General features: G+C 35.9%; 3 protein-coding genes across 5 annotated transcripts in view; 1 reads left to right on the top strand and 2 right to left on the bottom strand.

Annotated features, from left to right (window-relative positions):
• rnls (renalase, FAD-dependent amine oxidase) overlaps positions 1-10,363 on the bottom strand; it is a 60,730-nt gene extending 50,367 nt beyond the window's left edge. For 2 of the 3 annotated variants that reach the window (XM_084435185.1, XM_084435187.1), the window contains exons 1-4: positions 10,161-10,363; positions 4,067-4,172; positions 3,841-3,986; positions 758-919 (exon numbers count right to left, since the gene is read on the bottom strand). In XM_084435185.1, coding sequence (XP_084291311.1) covers positions 758-919; positions 3,841-3,986; positions 4,067-4,172; positions 10,161-10,278 — 532 coding nt within the window. In that variant the 5' untranslated portion in view covers positions 10,279-10,363. The remainder of the gene's footprint in view (positions 1-757; positions 920-3,840; positions 3,987-4,066; positions 4,173-10,160) is intronic. The other variant, XM_084435186.1, reaches the window with a different exon arrangement.
• Positions 10,364-10,588: 225 nt separating this feature from the next.
• On the top strand, positions 10,589-23,947 carry lipf (lipase, gastric). Its single transcript, XM_084434186.1, has 10 exons — positions 10,589-10,944; positions 11,644-11,758; positions 15,692-15,809; positions 19,535-19,733; positions 20,220-20,329; positions 20,649-20,785; positions 21,173-21,319; positions 21,399-21,470; positions 22,403-22,471; positions 22,962-23,947. The coding sequence occupies exons 1-10, from the start codon at positions 10,922-10,924 to the stop codon at positions 23,193-23,195; spliced, it is 1,224 nt and encodes a 407-aa protein (XP_084290312.1). The 5' UTR covers positions 10,589-10,921; the 3' UTR covers positions 23,196-23,947.
• Positions 23,942-26,516, bottom strand: ankrd22 (ankyrin repeat domain 22). Its single transcript, XM_084434187.1, has 6 exons — positions 26,244-26,516; positions 25,409-25,600; positions 25,099-25,206; positions 24,743-24,820; positions 24,515-24,613; positions 23,942-24,364 (listed from the first exon to the last, which is right to left on the bottom strand). Exons 1-6 carry the CDS (start codon positions 26,262-26,264, stop codon positions 24,287-24,289), a joined length of 576 nt encoding a protein of 191 aa, XP_084290313.1. The 5' UTR covers positions 26,265-26,516; the 3' UTR covers positions 23,942-24,286.
• Between the last annotated feature and the right edge of the window lie 1,423 nt (positions 26,517-27,939).

Raw genomic sequence — 27,939 nt, 5'->3', positions numbered from 1 at the left:
GGTTCCCATTGACTTCCATTGTATTTTTTTGTCCATATAATGGAAGTCCATTTTAATCAAAACTGTTTGGTAACCAACATTCTTCAAAATATCTCCTTTTAAGCTCCACAGGAGAAATAAAAGTCATACCGGTTTGGACCACAGAGGGTAAGTATATGATGACATCATTTTTTATTTTTTTATTTTTGTTTGGGTAGACCAACACTTTTAAGCATTCATGATGTAAAGATACAGTATATGTAAACAACCATAGGAGTTAACCTTTGACCCTAGCTTAGTTGTTTGTGTACTGTATGTATGTGTTTTTTGTCTTTAATTTATGACAAGACAAATTATAATGGCTGACAAAAATAGTGAACCATCAAGGTATGGTGGATAAACCTTTATCTTTTATTCCAGGAGATCTATGCAGTAAAAATAAAAAAATAATTTCCTTAGAATACAATGTAAGAAACAGTTTTATAATGAATGCATTTGTTGTAATTTAGTTTCTATAACTAAAAATACATCTGTCCACTGCAGTTCACACAATGCATTAAAGGGAATATTTTTTTATTAGGAATTTCCATTCAGCTCTGTCGCTATTTCTAAAATTAAATAAAAGAATAAAATTATGCCATTTCACAGGATATTTTGAACAGAAACAATGGCAGACAGCAAAACCAAAAGTCATATTTAAATTTGAAGGCCAAAGTGTGTGTGTGTGTGTGTGTGTGTGTGTGTATTTGTGTTTGTGGTGGTGTTGTAATGTACTCACAAGATCCCACGTCTCCTTGCAGCTGAAGTATTTGGGGTACTGGCATGGTTAAAACCACAACGTCAAACTGCTGCGATGCTCCCCCTTTGTGACACACTTCCCAGCCAGAGTCTTTCCGGTGAATGTGAGTGACGTGTCGGTCGTAGAGCACCTCTGCTCCTGCTTGAGTGCGGAGGGGCACAGTTGGCAATTTTGCACATAGCAAAAGAAGTAGAAAATAGAAAAAAAAAGGAGAGAGAAACATAGAAGGAAAGAATTCCAAAGAAAGTCACGCAGAAGATTATGCATCATAGAAAAGTCAAGATTTGGTTTATGGCACATGATCCCTAATTTTAGAAACAAGAGTAAAGGTGAAAAAAAAAAACTAGGGGTGTAACTTGTAACTTGTACTCGCATGTAATTTGATTTAATTCACAACCCTCAAATCACGATATTATCGCAATACTTCAAGCCAAAAGAAAGAAGAGTTTTTTATTATAATTACTTTTTAGACATATGGTTAACAGTTTACAAAATGTACTGTTTATTAAAATGCTAAATTTGGTTTTACATCAGGGGTGGACTTGAATAGGCTAGGACTTGGTCCTCCTGGTCCCCAATGCACAGGGCAATGGTGACACCAGAATAAAAATATTCATTATTCTGAAGCTGAAAATACAGGATTTTGTTTGCTTGTTTTGACATGTATGCTTGTGGAATACCATACTTTTTTGTGCAATTAATTTGTCTCATTTATTCATGTTATTATTCACAATACTATAAATATATTCGTTGTCTGTAAATGTTTCTTTATTCTTAAATGTTATTAAGTGACTTGTTATATTTTTATGTGTGTACTGGAAGCTTCAATAGAATGTTACATTTATAAACAACTCTTTCTGATTCTGATAACGTAGGCCCCATTTTACTAGTAAAATCAGACATTTGACATTACCAGGACCCACAAATAGTCCCCCACTGCATTATAATCATTTATATTCAACATTATGTATAGTAGTTTAATGTAATACGCTTTCAATGCAGGCATTTGTTGCATCCATAAGGATATATCGTTACACCCCTAAAAGAAACCCAATTCCAGTTAATATATCTTATGTGAATTAGGCTTAAGAAGGGCTTTAGATGACAGAAAATACACAATTCACTTTTCATGCAAATCCCTTACTGTTTTGCTGATCTTTGAATAACTGTGTTGAATTGTGTTGTTTCACAATGTTGCTACATTACAGCAGTTCCATCTGACTGCTGTTTTTTGTTCACATGCAAAACATCAAAACATCCTGAACTGTTTCTAAAGACTCAGTCAGATTATTGACTAAGAGCTGTGATCTTTGAGTTCATAAATCAGCTTGCAGTCTGGCCAAATTCTTCTGGGCTCTCTCTAGGAAATCGGATTTTTTTTTCTTCTAGAAAGGTAACATTTAGATGGAACAAAACAGCTGGAAGACTCGGGTCTTGCTGACCCAAAAATAATTTTCTGGCAGCACATTTCTGTTATTAAACAGCTGATGAAAAACAGCTGCTTTATGAACAGCGATAAAATCGGTTATTTAATCTGTCTTGCTTCTCTGAAGTGTGAATAAATAAAAAGATTTCTGTGTGAAATTGCCCTGATAAAAAAAAAAAAAAAAAACTTTATGCAACAGCATATTTTTTTTGCTATTTTAATACATGTTTTAAATTAAATGTAGATATTTGCATTATAATCATTTTTTTATGAAGAACTGCAGGTTTAAAAGTCTTATGCTTGCCATGGCTGCATTTATTTTAATAAATACACAGTAAAAACAGTAATATTGTGAATTACTGTTACAATTTAAAATAACTGTTTTCTATTTTATTAAATTTTACAATCTTTTAATTCCTGTGATGGCAAAGCTGAATTTTGTGTCACATGATCCTTCAAAAATCATTCTAATATGCTTAGTTGGCGCTCAAGAAGCATTTCTTATTATTATTAGTGTTGAAAACAGTTGGGATGCTTAATATTAGAAAGATAGAAATAGAAATATGCTGTAACATTATAAATGTCTTTACTGTAACTTTTGATCAATTTAATGCATCTTTGCTGGATAAAAGTATTCATTTCTTTATAAAAACAAATCTTTCTGACACCAAAACATGTCAAGTCTCTTATGCTCATCAAGCCTGCAGTTAAAAAAAAAAAAAAACAGTAATATTATGAAATATTATTACAATTTAAAATAATGGTTCTCTTTTTTAATATACTTTAAAATGTAATTTATTTTTGTGATGCAAAGCTGAATTTTCATCAGCAAGTACTCCAGTCTTTGGTGTCTTATGATCCTTCAGAAATCATTCTAATATGATAATTTGATACTCAGTTATTATCAATGATGGAAACAGTTGTGCTGTTTAATATATTTTTTTGGAATACTTTTTTCAGGATTCATTGATGAGTAAAACGTTAACAGCATTTATTCATAAAAACAGCATTTATTCAAAATAAAAACATTTCTAACAATATAAATCGTTACCATCACCTTTTATCAATTTAACGCATTCTTGTTGAATTAAAGTACTAATTTCTTTAAAAAAAAATAGTTATTGTTCCCAAACTTTTGAACGGTAGTGTATATTGTTACAAAAGATTTCTATTCTAAATAAATACAGTTCTTTTTAACTTTTTATTCATCAAATAATCCTGAAAAAAGTATCTCAGGTTATAAAAAAATATTAAGCAGCACAACTGTTTCCAACATTGATCATAAATCAGCATATTAGAATGATTTCTGAAGGATCATAAGACACCAAAGACTGGAGTACTTGCTGATGAAAATTCAGCTTTGCATCACAAAAATAAATGACATTTTAAAGTATATTAAAAAAGAGAACCATTATTTTAAATTGTAATAATATTTCATAATATTACTGTTTTTTGTTTTGTTTTTTAACTGCAGGCTTGATGAGCATAAGAGACTTCTTGCAAAAGCATTAAAAATAGTAGCGTTTCCAAACTTTTGACTGGTACTGTATATCAATATGACTTACAGCAGAACCAGAAGAAGAAATCAGAAATGACATGCTAGGAAATAAGTTGAACCTGAATTCAAATGACCTACCTGACTCTTTGAGGTAGTGTTTGACGATGGACGAGACCCCATGGGGCGTCACATAGTTCATAATTCCTTCTTCCTTAGACATCATGTCTTCAACAGGAGCAACGAGAGGTTTTAAAATGTCTTGTGCTAAGAGTTCTTCATAAAAACTAAAAATATAAGAAAATACATTTGCAAAAAATTGTATCCACACCATACAGATCAGATATAGTACTGAGAAGTAGCCCACCTGCTGTGAATACGAGCGTAGTATGGTGTGGCACTTATGTATTGAGCACCAAGGTCAACCGTGCATGAAGGATTGTTTGGACTTCTGCTTGTGGACATTCTTCCTCCTATAAAATTAAATATCATCAGGTCCGATCAATGTGAAACATAAAAATGCTGTTTTAATCTTTAGAGCTAAAAAAATAAATAAACATTTGAATGTAAACAATGATGATTCAGCATTAATGTAAAGAAATAAGAAATCAGACATCAAACTTTTACAATTATTGTAATTATTGTAAAAACAATATGTTGTGGATTATAGATGAGTGGACATAAATGGATATGACATATTAATATCATCATAATATTATGTAGGCCTATTTTTTCCTTCTTGAAAGTGGTTTTGGAAACCACTGATGACAATATCAGGAATTCTTACCATATTTATGGCTGAGTTTAGGAACGTTGTCAGTATTGGGAAAAATGTCACCACTATAATTATGACCGCCGCTAGCGTAGCTAGCGAAAGCGGTCATATAGGGATTGTCAAAGTTTTTTTTTTTTTTTTTTTTTCGTCACCTTACTGAATTTTTCGTCAACGATACCAGGGACACCGAAGCACCGGGGAACATGAAATTTGGTGGGCATGTAGCCCCACTAGACTTCTAAGGAAAAATTTCGTTTGGTCCCCGGGGGCCACTCCCCCCCCGCGCTGGGCCCCCCCAAACCCCAAAAAATGCAGTTTTTCCTAAATAACTACCTGAACCGTGGCACCGAGGATGAAGACATTTTTATGGTATGTTGGTCTACTAGACTTTTACGGAAAAATTTCGTTTGGTCCCCGGAGGCCACTTCCCCCCCCCGCGCTGGGGCCCCCATAAATTTTTCGTCAACGATACCAGGGACACCGAAACACCGGGGAACATGAAATTTGGTGGGCATGTAGCCCCACTAGACTTCTACGGAAAAATTTCGTTTGGTCCCCGGGGGCCACTCCCCCCCCGCGCTGGGCCCCCCTTAACCCAAAAAAATTCAGTTTTTACTAAATAACTACCTGAACCGTGGCACCGAGGATGAAGAAATTTTTATGGTATGTTGGTCTACTAGACTTTTACGGAAAAATTTTGTTTGGTCCCCGGGGGCCACTCCCCCCCCCCGCGCTGGGGCCCCCATAAATTTTTCGTCAACGATACCAGGGACACCGAAACACCGGGGAACATGAAATTTGGTGGGCATGTAGCCCCACTAGACTTCTACGGAAAAATTTCGTTTGGTCCCCGGGGGCCACTCCCCCCCCGCGCTGGGCCCCCCTTAACCCAAAAAAATTCAGTTTTTCCTAAATAACTACCTGAACCGTGGCACCGAGGATGAAGAAATTTTTATGGTATGTTGGTCTACTAGACTTTTACGGAAAAATTTTGTTTGGTCCCCGGGGGCCACTCCCCCCCCCCGCGCTGGGGCCCCCGTAAATTTTTCGTCAACGATACCAGGGACACCGAAGCACCGGGGAACATGAAATTTGGTGGGCATGTAGCCCCACTAGACTTCTACGGAAAAATTTCGTTTGGTCCCCGGGGGCCATTTATGTGCACATTTAGTGACTGTACACTCATCGGCCTGTAGATGGTGCTGTTGAGCGAAGGGTTGCTGGTTTAGGATGATACTGTCACACACACACATGCAGGAATACAAACAAACGCAAGCATGCACACACACTGACATCCACACGCACAGACACACACCCATACACACACATACAAATCCACATGCACAGACACACACACACAAACACACACGCGCACACATGTACGCACACATACATACACGCACAGACACACACACACACACACACACACAGACACACACATACACAAACACACACACATACACACACACACAAACAGACAGACATGCACATACTATTACTTTTTTTAGGTATATACATAAACACGCAATACAGCCAAATTACTCCACGTCATTTATTTTTGTGGAAAGCCAGTGCAGGCCTGAGCGGCGGTCATATTTTGTACCGCGATGCGGTACATCTAGTTAAGTACAAAAGTACATATGGTTTGAAAGCTGAAAGGCTAAAAGTTTAACACTTTGAAATTCACTGTTAAAAATGCTTATATAATCTGATAAAATGCCTTTATAAAAATGGGATATAATCATTTTTAATCACTAAATATGTTGAGATATAACCCTATACATTTCTAAGGCCTCTAAATTATCAACGTGATCAAAGCTGCTGTAAAAAGCCTGTTGTGCACAATCTTCTACAAGCTACTACGGACATGGAAAAAATATGAGATGGGAGGAAAAATATATTTCAATATTTTACTTTGTCTGTCATCTGTTATTCAATTGTTTAATATAATTGTCAAAAAGGATTTTAAATAGAATAGTTGAATTAGTATTTTACATTAATGACATTTAAAAATAAATGTAGGGGCTTTTTGTCCACAAATAAATCCAAAATTAAAGCCACCCATCTTGCGTAAAGGTTGAGGGATTCTTTGAAGCACATAATCCAAGAAGAAATACCCAATATGAATGCCAAATTTAGAACGTTTTCCACAAGAAAGCAACAAAAAAGGTTAATCTTGGTCTATCAAACAATGTATGGTCGAAACATGTGCTCTCTCCACCTTCACACCTGATTCCAGTCAGCCTACTTCCTTATACAGAGCCACCTTACAAAATAAAAGTCTTCTTTAAATTCATCAAAACATTAAATCGCAGTTTAAGTTACAATAAATACAATTCAAATATTCAAACCTGAATGGCTCCAACCATATATATTAAAGGGGTCATGAACTAAGAAGTCAAATTTTCCTTAAGCTTTTGACATACAGATTTCATCATACTATCAGAATATCCTGTAAGTTTCAGAACTGAAAACTTCCTGTTTAGTCCAAAAACAGCTTTAAATGTAACCAAGCCCAACGAATGGCTCATTGTGGAATGTGCCTATCCATGACAAATAGGTGAAAGACCGCCTCTACTTATATAATATTACCTTCCAAAGGATCCTAATGCTAAGAATGTGGTTATTTTTTATTATCAACAATGTGAATGTCTCAGTTAAGCATTAGGCCTATTTATTTGTATGCAGTACATTTCACTAGGGCTGGGATGATACACCTATCTCCCGATTCGAAACTATCACGATACTTGGGTGCCGATACGATATATATTGCGATTTTTTTAGTAGAGGGAGAACCGGGGCCAAATTAACGCGGGACAAAGCAATTTGACCTATTGCAATTCAATATTGCAATATATTGCAAATTTTTTTAACACTAGACCATCGGCAAGCTTCTATCAAAAGCTGATTTTGATCGCCATCAGTGTTCATATTTGAACTTTAAACTTTTATCCAAGTACTTCTATGATCATTTTAACTATTGCATCACAGAAATAATGATACTATGAGGTTGAAAAGACTGCTGTTTCATGACATCTCTCTCCGGGTCAGTGGCAGCACCAACAGAGATTTGAATGTTGTGATATGATTTTGTCAAAGTTTAATAGACAGACGAATTGAAAGATTGCGTGGGTGTCTGAATCGAGATCAGTCTTTTAAAGATGAATCGTGCAGCTCTATTGTCTTATCTCTCTCTCGACAGTAACAACATGTAAATAACCGTGTTAATTCTAATGCATGATCTGTGACCAGTAATTTCTGATATTCAGTCAGATGTCTTTGTCTATGTGCCAGTAAATCAAACCAGTGACTAAACAGTCAACTTCACATTGCTTCTCTTAGTAGGATGAAATTAAGCTTTAAATTATTTAAACTGTGATTAAGTTATAGAAAGCGATCAAAAAAAGCTCCAAGTATGGAGTCCCATAATCAGAATTTATGCTCTGCATTTCACCCATCGAAGTGCACACACACACACACCTTCAACACACCCAAAGCAGCCGGCAGCCATTTTTTGCTGCGGCGCCTGGGGAGCGATTGGGGGTTAGGTGCCTTGCTCAAGGGCATCCAGTTGTGGGTAATGAGAGTGGAAGAGAGCACTGTTTCATTCACTCCCCCCACCTACATTTTCCTACACAACTGCCCCATCAGTGACTGATTTCTGGACTCGCACCAAAACTCACGTCAAATCTCGGACAAATCTCTTATTTACATTGTGTTTGCACTGTTGATTATGATGAAAGCATGCGCTATTGTTCAGAAATCGAGTTACAATGATGAGATTGCTGCATTCATGCGCTCAACATAGCTGCGTCCGAAATCGCATACTTCCCTATAGTAGACGAAATAATAAACAGTATGTCCAAATTCACAGTACTGATAAAAGAGTAGGCAACAAAGTACCTGGAAGACCTCCAACTTCCAGCAAGATTCTGGTGTGCATATGATACTATATAGAACATACTTTTTTAGCAGCCCTGAAGTAATTACTCAAATTCAAAATAAGTACCTACTCAAGAGAGTATGCGATTTCGGACGCAGCCCATGTCTGTGATCAGCTACATGCTCATGCTGCAATCAAGCCACAATCTAAATATAATGCTATAGATCTATACAATGCTATAATCAACACTTTTGGTCTCGCGATTAGTTAAAGCTGCAGTCCGTAACATTTTTTGTGTTCAAAATGTACAAAAATTATATAATGAGCGAATACATCATGAATCCATTTTCCAAACTGCGTTTTTGTCTTATCCTGAATCACTACGTTTATTTTCAGACTATTTTAGACTGGTTCGGGTCGTACCACTGCGGAGTAGCCAAATACACGCGTGACTCGTCATAGACAACAGAGAGAAGTAGCTCCGGCTAATGTTCTTTCACAAGACGCGTGCAGTTCTGTTTATTAACCGATAGAGTTACGGAATGCAGCTTTAACCTTGAGAGCTGTAATAGTAAAAACTTGCTACAAGTTTTTGAGAGAGTTAAACATGTTATACTTAGCTATTTCATATACAAAGATATTAGCCAATCACAGCAGTGGGCGTTTACACTGACGCAAGTATAGGACAGTAATAGGAGTTACCAGATCAGTGGGCGAGGCCATAAACATAGGGGCGTTTTCGACCTTGTTAACTGATTTGCCCATGTCGCAGTGAGGGTAGGGTTTAGGGGTGGGGTTGGGTGAAGGGCATAATTTTCATTGCATGATTTATAAACACCCACCAGTTTGAAAAACCCCACAAATTTAGAAACGCCCACTTTTGTCCCGAAGTCCCACAGCAGACACGCCCCTTAAAACAGAGCGGTCAAATAAGAGGGCTAAAATCAGGGTAGTAAAATGCCTTTTATTTCTAAATTATGACAATTTTTGGGTGTAAAAATCATACTAACATTATAAGTGCACCACAGGAAACATTATAAAACAATAAATCAATGCAGTTCATGACCCCTTCAATAGAAATTATATTAAGTTATTTACACAGTCAGTAAAAGTTTACACAGAGGCGGCATCTTTTCCCATCTTAACCCAGTTTTTAATTGTTTTAAACAGCTGTTGTAATGTGGCGTTAACTATTCTGTTCTATACCACATTCTAATCATTGTTATTTGACGATATTTGAAGTGGGAGTGTTTGAAGTGGGGAAGTTCAAGAGATGCTGCCTTCACATCATGCTATCACAATTATCGTAAATAAATATTAGTTTCCTATAATCCTATTACAAAAAAAAATTGGACATGAACGCCCTCTCAACAATGTTAATGCGATGAGCTCGTAATGACGACTTCTGAAGTGGAAAGTAGGAAATTTCCGATAGCACGTGAAGGCAGCATTACTTTCTGGTCATGTCTGAAGTACATTATTGAGTAACGTTACTTGTTCATTCATTCTGTCCTTTCAGGCAGAGTCAATAGGAATTTGACATAAAAAAATAAAATAAAAACTTTTGTATAATAAAGTTGAAGTTACTTTATATCTGTTCATTTTCTGCTCACCTTGTAGAGAGGAGCAGGTCACCAGTTTAGCAGCTTTTGGATTTATGTTTAACCCATAATGAGTGATTTGCAGCACATACCACCAATGCAATGATTCCAACACAGAAACATTCACCACTCGATAAAGTGTTTCATATTAGTTTATATAAAAAAGCATTCTGTATGTCAAAACAAATAAGAAGATGCTAACCTGAACCCCGAGATTTGTCCCACACGACTATATTAACCTTGTTTGGCAGCTCCCTCCGCAGCAGACAGGCACATATACTGCCAGTAAGTCCAGCACCAACTATTAGAACTCGAGACATTTTTTTAGAGAATGTAAAGTAAGCAGCTAACGTTACTTAAGCTGAATTAGCCAAGTGATCTCGCTAGTTTGAAGATATCACTCGATATGGCTTACTGTCACTTTAAGAATTATGAAAGGCTGAAGGGTTTTTTGTTGGCCAACTAAAACATTCCCTTTGTTTGTTCAATGTTTGACTGATAAGTATGCACATAATATCCAAACTTCAAAATAATAATAAAGTTATATGTCAGTTGTGCAGATATTTGAAGAGTACTCACTCAAATGTCTTAATTGCATTTAGTGTAATTTTTTAATTAATTTATTTTCGTAGTCGAAAAAAACTTGGCTTAACTGACCACTGTAAAGCACAATTTATTTAGTCTCATTATCTAAAAACAAATAATGACGACGTCAGTTTGACGCATTTAAATAATAATGGAGGAGTAATTGAATCAAAGGAGAAAGCAGCTAATACATGTATGAAGCTTCTTCAGGAAGGGGGACTGATTGATTAAAGGCGTTTAAGCACAGTGATCATGTCATGATGTCACTGTCAGCTGATGTTATGTTAAAGCATTATCATCGCTATCAGTCAGTGTGGTTAGCAAGTAGTTACTTAGTACTGACCTAACTCTCCACACGTTTGAGTTCAGTGCGCTGCTATGGAGAGCTCATCCGACGTTGGGTGAGTTTCGTTATTTTCGTTATTCAGTGCTTATAGGACCCTTCAACAAACACGGTTCATTAGATCATTAATCTCGATCAGATTATAATAAGACAAACATGTTTCTTCGTGTGCTGCAAAGAATGATGTAGAATAGTGCAGGTTAGTATATTAATTAACGTTAGCTGTGAACGAAAATACTGTACGACAATGTAACTACTGTATGTTTGCACTGGCTGACTTCTGATGTATTTGTAACGCTTAAAGTTTGTTTTTTCAAAAGCACTGGCTTGGCTTCTTGTCATTCATACCACTCGGATGTGCTAACTGAACTGCTTTCGCTTGGTGAAAATGCAGAATTGTAAAATTAAACGTTGCTTAAATTATATATAGCCCCATACACTATTTGGTGGCAGAAATGTTTGAATAGGAAAAAAAAAAGTGAGAATTTTTTTTTTACCAGTCAAACTGCTCTTGTATAATAAAGTACAGTGATGTTTAGCAATGTTTGTTTTTACAGTTGATTTCGTCTGAACAAACTAGGATTCAGCTACATTGGATTTTTTTATGTATTAATTGCTTACCTTTCAGTCACACATGTTGAGCAACACTAAACAATGTATTAATGGCTGCTGAAGAAAAGCATAGCTTTTTAACATTGGTTTAGATTAGTCTTGGGAAACCATGTATGTTAATTCACTGTTTGTGAATGTTCAACAGAAAGAAGATATCATGGCTGTTCTTGTCTCTGGTATTGCTTACACTTGGGCTGGTTCAGTGCAGGCTGCCTTTTCAGGACGAGGCAGGACTGGACCCTGAAGTCAATATGAACATCGTAAGTGACCAATACAACATGTAACATGTAATATGACAAGCTGCAATGAGTGAACAAATTCTGGTAAATTGGGTCACTTTTGTCCTTCATCTCAGTGGTGACAAAAATGAAGTTATTCAACAACATGCTGACCAGCTTTGTGGACAATACTGTTTACTTTGTGAAATGCAGAGTTATTGAAGTGAAACAAACACTTTAGATCTTCCATAAACCTTTTTGTGAAATGTGAATGTAAATGTTCTGCAAAAGTTGTTCAACTAAATCAACTCTGAACCGCCTAAACGAGGTGTTTGTAATTCGTATCCCACTGTGTGACGGTTCTACGTCACTAGAAAATACATTTGCATAATGACCGCCCGTGGTCCAATGCAACTTGACCCTACCTCAAACACGTAATTTTACACAGTTCAACACAGGATTCGCAAAATGCTCGCTCTTGAAATATGGGTCGGTAGTAGTACCGTTTATTTGGACCAACTTGCTCCTCAGAATCACAACCTGTAAGTATGAATTAAGTTATTTTAATTAAGAATTAAATTCTCATTTTAGTAAATTGTGGCCATGAATTAACAATTTGTTCTCTCGTTTTAGTAAATCGTGTCCATGCTGATTTAACTAAAACAAGGGAACAAATTAGGCCATGGCCATGATTTAGTAAATTAAGGAAACTGATTACTAATTGTGCGCACTATTTACTTCTTAAAACAAGGAGCAAATTAGTAAAACATGCTGACATATTAGTAAGTTGCGGGAACAAATTGTTAATTTGTGGCCACGATATACTTTTTTTTTCTTGCATTTTATGTGTGGGGCTCCGTAATACAGTGAGAATATGAGGCTTACACTCAAGGAGAATTCAGAGGCCAAACTGAGAAAATTATGCAATTTGGTTTAGCTATATGGTCAAATTTTTTTGTAGTTTGTAATATAAATCAATGAGATTTTTATAACAGTATAACAGACTTACAGAAAAAATTCATAGAAATATCAGTTGTCACTCTGTATCTCCCAATAATATTCCCAATAGTCTTAATAAGATGATTTTTAAATGACTTTTCTAAACAATTATGTATGGATAATGAAGTAAACCTATACTACATAAGGACTTGTAACTCAGCTGACCACATGAATGCCATGTCATGTTTTGAACTTTGCACTAGATTTGTAATATTATTTGCAGTTCTCTGTTTTGACACGTGCTCTCGAGAGAAGTGGATTCATTAGTTGACCATCTCTATCACAAACTACATTTTGCACTTTGTCCCTCCACATTTCACTGTGGCTCGCCCCCTTCGCAAATATGTACATGCATGAAATATCCATATATGAAAATTAGTAAAAACATATACCAATATGTACATAACATTCATAGCTATATATGAAACTTATTCGAAATTGAAGCAATTCCACATATCGACATATTCATTTATCCCTTATAAATATATCTGTTTATGTATCTATAATGCATATTTTGACATGTATATCTCATATATGAAATATCCATGCACAAAATATATTCTCATTGTATATTGGTCTTAAAATACAGTACCATGTAAAAATTCATCATTTAAATATTTTGTTTCATGTAGCTATATAAACAAATTTTACTATAAACTAATATCTTTATATATCCTGAGGATGTATATATGTGGAACTAATGTATTGGTTTATATGAAAACATAATTGACAACACCACTCTCGATATAGGAACATATATGTCATATATTACATTTACGAACAGTATTTATCTTGGGAGCTGAATGCAGAGCACATCATCATGTTATCACAATTGTAAAAGTGTATCTTGTTTCATACGTGTTTTTAAGAAAACCTTTTTTTTTTTCTCAGTGTGTGAAAATGGGAAGAGAAACATTATTCACGAGTTCAGCAATTTTTTCATATTTGAGATTAGACAGCTTTATGTAAAATCTTTTCCCACAGGCACAGACTCTGAAAGGGAATTGTACTCTAAGTGACATTTATGCACTTTCATGTGTGGTTAGATATGAAACAAAGACTTCTTGGTTTAAATAATGATATCTCATAATCATTGTTTGATCATTTGCACAGGTCAGAAAACCATTTGCAGAAACGCTGATAAGACAGTAATTTGTTGGTTTTAATACAATAACTGGGTTTTATACTAGGTTTCACATACTTGCATTCATAAGGAAACGATTGAGCCTTAAAATGGTTTCATTTGGGCTACTTAAAGGAATATTTGAACCCGTAAATGAAAGTTCTGTCATTATTTTTCATTCGAACACGTTAGGAGAGTTTAAATACTCTTAATCCAGTTCTTTTCAGTTTGTAGTGGACATGTCTGTCAAGATCAATAAAGGACAAAAAGACAATTCATAACTTGTACACCATATGTCTTCTAAAGCCACGCAAATAGCCATACAAAAATCCATTCCAAGAAAAACATCGGTGAAGGTGAGTAAAAAATTGGGTCAACATTTTGGGGTCAACAATGCCTTGAAAGGTTCAATGTAACGAAAGTAGCGACAGATTTTTTTTCTTTTCATCCGAGTGAATCGGAATAAAGAAAAAGTAAAAAATGTAGGGTGGGGACTTGGTTCTATCCATCGGTTGTTGAAAAGAAAAAAAAAATACACACAAACAATCAATGTTGTAAAGTATTTGAGTAAATATAATTTGTTACTTTTTGGCCACTTTGTAGTTTTACTGAGTATCAAATATATTAGCAACTTTATTAGTTTTATTAGTAAGAGGTGTACTAAAAAAAAAAAGAAGAAAAAAAGTAAGCCTTTTTTTAAGATTTACAAATTTCATTTGTATAGTAAAATTCCATCGAATTGATTTGAATAATCCTTGCATATTATTCATTATAGATTAAGTAAAAAAAATTAAAATAAATACTAGAGTTTAATAAAACATTTTGTGTAAATCTTAATGGACCAAGGGAATGGACCATTTAGTTTATGTGATTCTTAATTCATAATATGAATAATATGTACGGATTATTCAATTCAATTTGATGGAATTTTACTATTCAATTAAAATTCGTAAAGAAAAAAGAAAAAAGATGCAGCTCTGACCAAAAAAAAGAAAGATATACTTCAAATGATTTTGAGCTCCGTTACATTTGCTCTTGATTTCAAGGAAAATGACATTATTTCTATTTTCAATAGTTGATCGCATTCTGCATTTTATCAGACTTACTTTTTCACTCTGCAGAAGTACATGAAACATTAATGATTTTCCAACACGCACTATCTCTGCATGAAAAGAGGACAAATACCCCATCTCAGACAGAGAGTGAGAGAAAGAAGCACAACCCCCAGTGCTTACCCTCCCCTTAATGTGTGTTGAGCCAGCAGTGGGTTTATCCTTAAGTGGCCTAAAGTAGAATGAGCAGACAGAAGACCCAGGGGGAGTGGGAAACTGCAGAGCCTTTAATTATGCATGGGGAGATTGCATGGCAGGCCTGGAACCAACAAGCTCACACAGTTTCTTTGAAGTCTCTGATTATAATTTATCTCATATCTAGAGGAGGAGGAGGAGGAGGAGGAGTGTGACTCCATACAGCTGAAATAATTGTGCTCTTGAAAAGACAAATGGCTAAACTAAGAATTTAAGCTGAACTGGTGTTTTCTCTTGTCATTACATTTAAAAAAAATACTGCCACGCTTATGATATTTATTGTAGACCTTGGCAAAGAAGAAATGTAGCTATTCTTAGGTTTATATTTCTTCTTCAAATGGATGACATTATACTGCTTTCGTCAGAAAAGAGCAGTGCTTGTGCTATTTTGAAGTGTTGTATTGTCTAAGAATGACTCACTGAAGTGTTTGCTATTCTATATTATTTCCTTTATCTTACATAAAGGTGTGTTTCCATTGATTTCTCCATGCTGTCATGCTTCTCATGGACTTTGTCCATGTTCACCGCTGTGTTTGTCTCTTGTAGAGCGAGATCATCACACACTGGGGCTACACAGCGGAAGAATTCGAAGTGGTCACCGAGGATGGGTACATCCTGAGCGTCAACCGAATCCCACATGGGCTCAAAAACAAGGATGGACAAGGTAATGGTTTAAGTTGGATAGCCAAAATATTTCAATGAGCCCATTCATGCTTTTGTTTGGCCTGTGTTAGTGTGAATTATTAAAGATGGGACACTGACATGGCCATCTGAAAGAGGAATCTCTGTAAGATGATATCTGAATCCTCACCATTCACAGATTCACTGTGCTGCCATTATTCAATTAAAGTTTACATGTATAGCGCTTTTCACAATGCATATTGTTTCAAAGCAGTTTAACAGCAAATACTTTTTTTGATGTTACTAGTATTCTGTTATCAGCCAGAGATGAGTGTATCAAAGTAATGTCCATATGGTATTAATATACTGTTTTAATACATGTTATGTGGTTAGTTAACTTCATGTATTCAGTTAAGCTAATGTTAGGCAGAAATGACAACTTGTGCTAGTAATGATTACAAAATAAGGTATTATTACAGTATTAGGATAATATCTGAAAGTAAATTGTCGGTGTCACCTGAAAACTTTGTGAAGCTGGAGCCAAAAATACACACTGAAATACATAGTCACATGAACACACTGGGTGAGATGTTCACATCTGAAGCTTAACATCTTAACATCCCGTGCTCTTTAATAGTCACGGAGCAATTTAAAGAGGGGAAAGAAGTGGTTTTAGATGAGTCAGTCCCATATGGAGGAGGACCTCCTGTTACAGGGTCATATAACGCAACCCACACATGATTTCTTCACTGGGTTTTTCATCTCATAAATATCTAGATATCATGACCTCTCGTGATGTTGCGGGTTTCACAAATTGGTAACACTTTACAATAAGGTCTCATTTGTTAATGAATTAACTAACGTGAACTAACAATGAGCAATACAAATTTGCTACAGTATTTATTCATTTTTGTTTATGTTAGTTCACAGTGCATTAACCAATGCTAACAAATACAACATTTGATTTTAATAATGTGTTAGTAAATTTTGAAATTAACTAAGATTAATGGATGCTGTAGTATTGTTCATTCTTAGTTCATGTTAAGTAGTTAGCTAATCTTAACTAATGAAACCTTCCCCACAAATTTAACAGTGTTATTGAATTATTCGTGTTTTTAAAGATTTACTTTTACATTAATTGAATATGCAGATAAGCTGAAAATTGTTGTCATGTTATGGCAAAACAATTATGATAAAATAAAATGTAAAAAATAAACTATACTATATAATAATAAAAAATAATAATAAATAAATAAAAAACATTAAATATTAAAACCTATATTAAAATACATTCTGATATCAGTTCACTCATTGTGCATACAAAACTTTCACTGGATTAATACAATTAATGGCAAAATGAATATATATATATATAATTTTTTTTATGATTTTTTTTTTTACATAATAAAAAAACTTATATAAAAACATATATATATATATATATATATATATATAAATTAAGCCAGTTATTTATATATTTTGCTGTAGTGTGTCAGTAGGAAATATAAGTTTACATTTCCAAACATTCATTTTGCCATTAGTTGTATTAATCCAGTGAAAGTTTTGTATGCACAAGGAGTGAACTGATATCAGAATGTATTGTAATAGGTGTATCACTAGAATAAATCAATGACAGGTATGATGTCATCAGCTGTAAAACAAAGGAATCTCTGTGAAGATACAGCAGGCTGAAATCAGTTCAGTTCGGATGAGTGTTATTGTGGTGTTAATGTTCAATTCACTATTCATTAGTTCTTCTGAAATCAGTATTCAGTTTGATATTTAGCGCTCCCCATATTTCATTAATGAGCAGAGAGATCTCAAAAGCTCGTGCTCTCACACTAATCTCGCCAGGGACGCCACTGGAGCGGAAAACCAATTCAACAGCCATACATCAGCTTCCACTCTCCCTTGCTGTGCTAACACAATGTCTCATGTTATTCTAAATGAGAATACATTTCCCCGACACAAATCCCTCTGCTGGAGGATTTGAGGGGCCTTTGAGAAACTTTGGCCTTGTGCATCTTTGCTTTTCACTCATTGTATTAGATTAAGGGTGTTGTTGGCTCGTGTTTGACCTTCAGAATAAAATTGGTTTATGCAAATGAATGTGTGGAAATGCGTTCTGTACGTTTATAACCATACTTAATCAGGAAGCCAGGGAATTATGAAGACCAAGACTAAACCCTGTGTGTCGTTTTTGTTTTATGGTGGTTTTAGGGCTGTGTGTGTTTGTGTGTGCTGGGAGCTGGTTAATGTTAATAATGAATTCTGATCTGTGATAAATAAGTAAAGAGCCATCAAGCTGTTTGTTTCAGTGGATGGCTGGTGCTGAGTGCTGTGACGTTGGGTGTTATAAGCACAGAAGCTCTGAGGTGGCACACACAAGATGCAATTCATTTCATGCTGTCCCAATTCTCCATGTCACACGGGACACTGGTGGATCGAAAGAAGAGCACCGGGGAATTACTTTTGAGGTTTCATAAAGACCGTCTCACCTGAGAAAGTGCACACTAATTTTGTTCTCCGAATCTATTGATCAGTTCAAAAATACATTCAAAATGCAATTCATGCACACAATGACTTCTGTAATGAGAATGTTTTTAAAATTGTGTTTAAAGCACTGAACTTCATTTCCCATAAACTCTATCGTGACTCAGCGTGCGACTGCTCTTATTATTCTGCAGTTATGTAAACTGTAAAGTCTCCACACTGTTGCTAAAGTCTTGCTGTGTGAGTTGCAGGCTTTAAGGGGGTAGAAGGAATGACTGGTATGAAGTCAAACAATGCTATCAGCCCAAGGTCTGTTTGTGCTACTAAGAGGACCAGCTCACTTCCTGTTTCTGACAGATATTCAAGATAAAGGTCCCAAAAAAAGAAAGGATGGCATTAGCAGTATAAAGCTAATGCACATACTCCCTCTGCTGGCAAAATGCATAATCTCAAAAAAATAAAAATAATAATACATAAATGCATACAGACAGACAGACATACATACATACATAGACACGTATGTACGTATGTTTGTATGTATGTATGTACGTATGTGTGCGTGCATGTGTGTGTACCTACTTAACTATTATTTTGGGGACAAATTTGTTCCCAGAAGTGACCAAAATCTCCAAAAACCTCCCTTTAGGAATTTCCTCATTTGTAAAACTGGTATAAAAATTAAATATATAAAGGTTTTTGTACAAAAAAAACAAACATTTTTTGTGGGCATGTTTATGGTAGGGTTAGTGTGAGGGGAGAGAAGGCTACAGTTTGTACAGTATAAAAACCATTACGTCTATGGAATGTCCCCATTTAGATGGCTAAGTAAGTGTGTGTGTGTGTGTGTGTGTGTGTGTGTGTGTGTGTGTGTGTGTGTGTGTGTGTGTGTGTGTGTGTGTGTGCGTGTGTGTGCGTGTGTGTGCGTGTGTGTGCGTGTGTGTGCGTGTGTGTGCGTGTGTGTGCGTGTGTGTGTGCGTGTGTGTGCGTGTGTGTGTGTGTGTGATTATATTCACATCCACTTAAAGGTTTGTGTGTGTCTGTATATTTGATTATATTCACATCCACTTAAAGGTTTTGTGTAAGTGGAGTGTGTGTGCGTGTGTGTGCGTGTGTGCGTGTGTGTGCGTGTGTGCGTGTGTGTGTGTGTGTTTGATTATATTCACATCCACTTAAAGGTTTTGTGTGTGTGTGTGTGTGTGTGTTTGATTGATTATATTCACATTCACTTAAAGGTTTTGTGACCTATTTTGGACTCTTGATTCATGTTTATGACAGAAGCCAAGCCTGTAGTGTTCCTCCAACATGGTCTTCTCGCTGCTGGAAGTAACTGGGTGACAAACCTGCCCAACACCAGCCTGGGTTTCCTCCTAGCCGATGCTGGATTTGACGTGTGGATGGGCAACAGTCGTGGGAACACCTGGTCCAGAAAACATGTCAGCCTTGACCCTAAACAGAAAGAATACTGGAAGTTCAGGTACAAGGATAAGATTTTTATGAAAGTGGTGTGTGATATTCAACATGTTTACTCAGTTCACACATGAATATAAAGTTCAAAAGAACAGCATTTAAAAAAAAAATCTTTTGTAACATTATAAATGTGTGTATTGTCACTTTTTGAACAGTAGTGTATATTTACAAATTTAGAGTTTGATATAAAGGTTGACTTTTTGATTGTATATATTTAAGCTTTCATTACCTCATTTAAACTCATGATACTTGTGTGAAAAGAATTAAAACCTTGTCTTGCCTCAAATTGTAACATTATTATTATTCTTGCCTCACAAGCTTTGGTATTTCCTTCAGGAAATGCAAATCTAGTTCTTATCTTGGGAATTCTCAGTTGGATTAATAATGTTTCATCCAGAATCCTAAGCTCAAAAAAAAAAAAATGTCTCTCTGTGTTGTGTGTGTGTGTGTGTGTGTGTGTGTGTGTGTGTGTGTGTGTGTGTGTGTGTGGCAGTCATGATGAAATGGCTAAGAAGGATCTTCCCGCAGTGATAAACTTCATTACAAAGACAACTGGCCAGGAGCAAATCTTTTATGTGGGACATTCCCAGGGAACCACTATAGGTATGCTGCCATTCTCTAAGCATTTCAGAGTGATTCATTATTTTGAAATGTGGAAATGGAAGCCAGGGTTACTATACATCAAATCACTGGTCTACAAAATATGCTCAGAGATGTGCTGTGCATAATGCATCCTCTTGCACTGACAGTAGGCGAATGCTGAATGTGTTATCATGTGGGAACATCTCCCAGGTCACAGCTGCTACAGTACTTCTCACTTTTAGCTATGCATGACATGTGATTCTAAGCCTTATATATTTTATTTATTTCTTCTTTAACTGTTGCTGAGTAACTTCCTGTTCTTCACTCTCTTGCTTCTCAGCATTCATGGCTTTCTCAACAATGCCGGAGCTGGCCAGCAAAATCAAGATGTTCTTTGCCCTAGCTCCTGTCGCCACAGTGGGGTTGACTAAAAGCCCCATGACTAAATTGTCTGTTATTCCAGAGTTTCTCATTTGGGTGAGCAGTTTATTTAAAACGCTATACTGGCCCTGTCCCAAATGGCACACTTCATTTGCACTTGCGTTCTTTTGGACTTACAATGGCCGATGCAAGTCCGTTAAGTCCACAAGACCATAGGATGTCCCATTTGTCATTTTAGACAACTTCTACCCGACAGTCAAAGTGGCATTACGTCACAAAAGTGTGGACTCAGAGGAAGATCACAAGGGCTTAAAGTTCCATTTGGGACAGGGCCACTGTAGCTCTGTAGCAAAAAAAACCCTATTGCCTTTTAACTGCCATGAAACCTCATAAGTCACTGATTTGGAATCAACTCATAAGGCACATATAGGCATAATGATTATTTATCAGCTCATATCAACCAATCATTTTTTTCATTTGCAGGATCTTTTTGGAAGAGAAGACTTCATGCCTCAGAACGAATTGATTAAGTTTTTTGCCACTGAATTCTGCAGCAGAAAGCCCTTGAGTGTGCTGTGTGGAAACATCTTCTTTCTCCTCTGTGGTTTTGATGAGAAGAACCTGAACATGGTATAACATTGTTCAGTTATGCTCTTTTATCGCAATGGATTTTGGAATGTTCCTTCATGAGTTTGTCTCTATCTTTCAGACCAGAACACCTGTGTACACAACACACTGCCCAGCAGGAACCTCAGTCCAGAACATGGTTCATTGGGCTCAGGTAAAAAAAAAAAAAAACTCACAGTGACATGTGCATGTGCCCTGCTAAATGTCCCTTTCCATCTGCAATACATTTTAAAACATCCACACATTATTTCCTCAAAATGAGTGAAAGCACAAACACCAGAGGTTGTGACAGTTCCTTCATCTGTCTCAGAGTAAAAAATATCAGTGTGAAGTAATAGAGCAGTGTCACAATAGGGGCTTTTGGGTAAGTCCAATGTGACATTTTTCTGGACCTGCTCGATCACATTGCCCCGCATGTGTTCTCAGATGCAATCAAATAATGTGTTTGTTTGTTTTTTTGTGCTTTTTATTTCCTCAAAGTTACATTTGCTCTTTTTTTTTTCTACTCTAGAATAAAAACATCTGGACAATAAAAGGCATCCAATTAATTTCTTTAGAATAATAATAGAATAGTTATTATGTCCCATTTGGGTTGACTCATTACTGTTGTTTGGGAAGCTTTAAGTGGATAGATAGGACTCCAGCGTGAACACATCAACGTCTTTCTAAATATTGCAAAAGTCTGAGTGATAAAAGCTGGAAAAAAGTGTCTGCTATATGCGCAAATGTAATGTAAATGATTCCAATACGCTAGTAATTATACATACAGTAGTAGCAGTTACTTAAGATAATAAAGTTGCATGCACACCTTTCTCTGTGTGTCTTAGGGCTGCTTCACATTGCCCCATTAAACACCCACAAACAGCAACATGTTAATTTTTTTTTTAAAGTTGTCCGTTGGATTTATAACAGCTGTCATGTTCACACTGACCCAAAAAGCACCAACAGGGTCTAACAAAACCCAACAACCACTGAAATTTGGTGTTGTGAATTAGTGATAATGAAGGCACACTCAAACATATGTACCTTCTACTTGCTTTGTAGTTTGACCTGATTTTTAATACACATCTTGTGTTCTTTGTACAGGCTGTGAAATCCAGTAAGCTTATGGCATATGATTATGGAAAAGCTGGAAATATGGCACATTATAATCAGGTAATGTTGAAGACTATTGCTACTATTCTCCCCTTAAAGAGACAGTCCACCCAAAAATGAAAAGAATGAATTACTCTCATGTCTGTATGCATTTCTTTCTTCTGTTGAACACTAAAGAAGTTTTTTTTTGAAGAAGAAGAAGAAGAAGAATGTTAGTAACCAAACAGTTCCCATTAACTTCCAAACTGTTAAGTTACTAACATTCTTCAAAATATCTTCTTTTATGAACAGAAGACAGTCATACAGGAACTTGGAACGACACGAGGGTGAGAAAATGACAAATTTTCATTTTCGGGTGGACTATCCCTTTAAGCTGTTTTCCCCAATACATTTAACACACCTATCCGGGGCATTTTGGAAATACTCAAGACTCTTATTACGACAATTTTGTCTTGTTTTCTCTGTCATTCAGAGGACTAGAGTACTAAGTCAGCAGTAAAATTGACCAGTGCCTGAAGTCTAAAGGTCTCTTCTTGCTTCCTCTTCCCAGTCAACCCCTCCTCTGTACAACGTGAGGGACATGATGGTACCTACAGCTTTGTGGTCTGGTGGGCAGGACACTTTGGCAGATCCTCAGGATGTGGCTCTACTGCTCACACAGATACCTAAATTGATGTACCACCGCAATATTGAGCACTGGGAACACCTGGACTTCATCTGGGGCTTGGACGCCCCACAAGAGATGTACAGCAAAATGATTGAAATTATGAGGGAGCATGTGTGAAGAGACATTTTGATTGAGCAGCAGGTTTTATCAGCAATTTGTTTTTACCATGCTTTGAGCTTAAAGTGATAGTTCACCCAAAAATGAAAATTCTTTTCTACCTCTTTGTTTATTCATACTTTAAGCAGATGAACCATTTGTTTGAGGTGCTGGTAACCAAATCTGCAATTACCAATGTATATTCGGTATTACAAACTGATTTAAGCCTTTGAGCCGTCACCTAGAGATTGAGTTTTACACTCATAATCAGGTGTTGCCTTTTAATGTCTTTTAAAGAACATGCACTGTTTAATGTGTTTTTCACTTTAGCTTTTACTAACCACTAGTTTACCTTACTGTAGCATTTCATTACCTTTTTTAAGGTCTGTTCACACCAACAACAATAACTATATTAGCGCCCATGCAGAAGACAATATCGTTCTGTTTATTCTAAGCGCACACTAATCTGCCGCTTTAAATGGTCCAGCTCGTTATAGCAGGATTGATTCTGATTGGCTGTCAGTGTTTTTATTGTTCCATCAGCAGGATAAAATCATTCTGAAAGGGATTCCAGCGAAATCGTTTATTTGTACCTTTATAACTGTGGTTTATAACTGTGTGGATTTTGCTGTTCTTTAATATTGAGAACGATTTTAGAACTATATCTTTATCGTTATAGTTGTCGTCCTTGGTGTGAATGGCCCTTTATGGTCTTGTGTAATGGATTTTGTAAATCATGACATGAAACCCAATAAACATACATTGATGCATAAGACGTACAGAAAATAACTTTATTTAGTGGGAGTTTTTTTTTTTTACCAACAACATGGCACAAACTAAATCCATGATACCTTACAGTGATAAAAAACTAACTTTAACACACTTTAAAACAACCTGAATATACAGTACATTCAAATATTAATATACAGTCTTTGGGAAACTTTTACTCATTATTTAACAAAACAGTAAATCTAATATACTTAAATATAAATTAGAATGGCAACATCGTTCATCTGAGAAAACCCAATCTAAACTCAGCTGGTGAATTGTAAAGGACCGCACTGCTTCTGCACACGAAACAAGTCTCTGTTCTCTTATGTCCTCCATTAATACTAATTTGATTTCATTAACATTGTAACAATTTTGTAGAATTGTAGTCTCTTTGCAATATCTAGAGGAGTTTCACTTTTCTGTGAGGGAGACAAACAGAATGGCAAACTATTAATAGAGTCATACAACAATGTGTATATGTACAAGTCACTGTAAAATCAGAACAAAATGATTACTAAATCCTCTTAGACAGTTCATGCTGAAATAACTGCCAACACAAATTAACTTACTTTGTTCTGTATAGAAACATCTGCATTTTTCTGCAATAACAATGGAACGATCCTTTGACTTTTTCTTTCGCACGCATAATGAAGTCCAGTGTTCCCCTTCTAAAAAGATGCAAAGATACACAGATTATACAATGAACATCCTTTTTGGCAGGATTATGTCTACACAAATTGCCCGATTTCTCAATGAACACTGGCCTGAAAAAGACAAATGAAAATTGTTATACTTACATAGTCTACAGCATTAACATCCACCTTAGTGGCCAAAAGAAACTCCATCAATTTCACATTTTTTCTTTGCTTCTCTTCCTTTTGAGAGAGAACAGGTGCAGTGCTTTAATATGGTATAATGACACACATTTAGGTCAGTCTCATTTAAAGTCAGATCGCATATGTGATGGGCTAGAACACCATAAAACTCCAAAAAAAATGTCCTAACCCCATACATGAATCTCAAGGACATTCTTGATCTCACTCTGCATGCTAAGATTAATTTTTGATTACAATTTTAGCAACTACAGCAATTCTCTTCTTTTCAGACAGTAATTAGTCTCTTCTAGAAATACTATGACTGAGGAATAACTTACCATTATTAGATAACCAATTAACAAGATAGGCATTAAAATGGCAATCATCAGGTAATCCAGGAAGGAGAATGTTCTCCTCGTAGCATAGTGCAAACAGGTCCTTTCTTTCTAAAGAAGGAACACACATATTTTAAAGCAAAACAAGCAAGCTGACCAAACAAACAATCATCAGTAAAATGTACCACAGGGCAAGTCTGAGAAAATTATTAAAGTGAATCAAGTGCACACGGGACTCCTTCATAACAAACAGCGGTAGCATTATGATAGTCGAAAACAGAACTCTTTTCTTGTCTTCTGACTAATGCAATACCTTATTCCTAATGGACACATTTGCATTGTAGTCTAGAAGGTATTTGACACTCCTGAGGTTTCCCCGTTTACAGGCGGCTATAATCGGCGTGTCTCCCGTTCCTTTATCTTGAACATTCACATTTCTGGCATCAGCCGAGATCAGTTCATGCAACTTGTGGACGTCATCATCATAAGCTGCCTGACACATGGGCTGTGGAAAGGAAGCAGCACAAAATGATTACGAAAATGTACATGAAAATACTAATTATCTCATATCTAGTACATTAATAAATGTAAGATGACTAAAGAATAATCACATGTGCATGTGAAGTTAGTTAGAACCATGACTTGATATCAGATAATGGTGAAGAGCAAAACAGGTCTGGTGACAAATAACTTCTCAACACATAAACACACCCTTTCCAAACACAAAATGACAGATTAAATAACAAATGCTACGTTTTTATTTACATAAACACTGAACATAAAGCTCCAAGAGCATAAATTACTGTATTTTATGTCTTTTGATGTGTAAAGGAGATGTAGATGTTAATGCAACACTGATGTTGGCATTGATTTCAACATGGACATCTCTTAAAAAATTAAGAAAAGATGATAAGTATGATACATTTTTACTCATTAGAAAAACATTACGTTGACAGTGACACGGAATTGAGGTAGGAAGAACGAAACTCATTAAGTTGTTAGATATTAAATCGCCTTAATTTAGCATAACACGGCCAGTCAATTATCATAATCATCAGTTTATGATGCTGGCCAAGCCATTTAATTTCTAAAGACATTAAGATCAAGACATGTTTCAAAGAGCCGGCAAAATAGCCCACGTTACTCACCTCTGAGTAGAAGATCCCCATTTGGTTTCCTCTGTCACTAAAGGGAAACGAACTTGTAAATCCTTAATCAGGACTCTGAGATTATAAAACTAACAGCCCTTTGTTAACTCGCTTTCTACCTGTGGGAACTGTGTTAAACAGCGCTTCAAGTCCAGATAAGGGTGTGGTCATTTAGCTAACGATGACGCATACCGGCATACGCAATTACGCAATCCGTGTCGTTCAGGTATGGAGGTGTAGCGGTGGATTCATTCCGTTCTTGTTGATACACTCATTTCCTCTCACCAACATCCAGAATAGACTGACTGACTGACTGGCCAGTTTTGTAATGAAACGGTTATAATAAAACGGTTTCCTGGTTTAAATGTAAGCAAAGAAAATAAATAAATGGCCTATATAAACTAGTTTTTCTCGGTAGTTTTGGTGCATTTCTCAGATCACATCTGAAATTCTCAAAACTAGGCCTACTTGTTCAACCTCCACATCATTAGTAGTAGTCACCTGTGCACATCATACAAACAATTTCTCATTCTTTTGAACAAATTGCAAAAAATTTAATACATCCATGCAATTAATTACGTGGCCTACAATTGTCTGTTGTTTCCTATACTGTCGATTGCTTATGTCATGTTGATCAAAATATATTATACTGGTTCAGTGTTAAATAGGCTATACCCCTCAAAACATCTAGTTCCTTGCATAAGTCATTAGGCTAAATGCAAAATGGTTAAATAGACATGTTTCAAATGCGTCATATGCGTCAAGTATATTTTCTAAAAAGAAACTGTAAATGTGTCCTGAATTGATGAATTGCAGAGGAGAATTTAGAATTTCACTAATGAAGGGAAATGTAAAGCTGACACGCAGTTCATTAAAAGAGCTCAGATGTGCAAGCATTCGTTTGGCAAGCATTTAAAGAGAGCACAACACAGTGTTACAAATTCTGCCAATGGAAGAACAAGGATAAAAAACAGGGCCGACATCCGGGAAGAAGAAGAGTAAAAATGTGTGGTGAAAGAAGGCACAGAGGCAAAATGAGGTAGAAAAGGCCAAGATTGTAGACATGTTTCTGATGAAATAAGGGTTCTGATGAAATAAGGGAAATAATGTTCTCAATCATGACCTTATGAGGCGGGTCGAAAGGTACAGTTGAATGTTGGGAGAACAACTGTGTCCTCAGTCATTCAGATGTTTAGAACATGGTAATCAGACAATGTTCACTATACTACTGCAGGCTATACTCTAATGTTATATTAGTAGACTATATTGCTAGTCCACTTGCATTTTACATTATAGGCTAAATGTGTGACTGAATCCTGTAGTCTCTTGCAATCAAGAGTAATGTGTAAATTTGTACTGTTAAAATGTATATATGCCATACAAGTGTAGTCTTTTGCATTTTCAATCATTTTCATCAAAACTGAAGCCATAGTTTTCATCTGAAAATACTGACAGAGTACACTGTTATTGACACTATGACTAAGCCTTTTGACTATCTTGAACAATGACACAAGGACTTGTCATTCTGATGGCAATGATTTTAGGCTACAAATTAGCAGTTTTTAGCCTACTCATAATGCCTTCATAGCCTAGTTTCCCATTTCTTGGCAAACCACAATTTATCAAAGGAATCTGATTATACATTTTAGGATAAAATTTTATTCAGATCCCTTTGCCTTTGGTACATTTATGAGAA

This window comes from Rutilus rutilus (assembly GCF_951802725.1).
Source record: "Rutilus rutilus genome assembly, chromosome: 16".
NCBI lineage: Eukaryota > Metazoa > Chordata > Actinopteri > Cypriniformes > Leuciscidae > Rutilus > Rutilus rutilus.
Note: the sequence above shows the minus strand (reverse complement) of the source record. Positions and strands in the feature narration are given on the sequence as shown.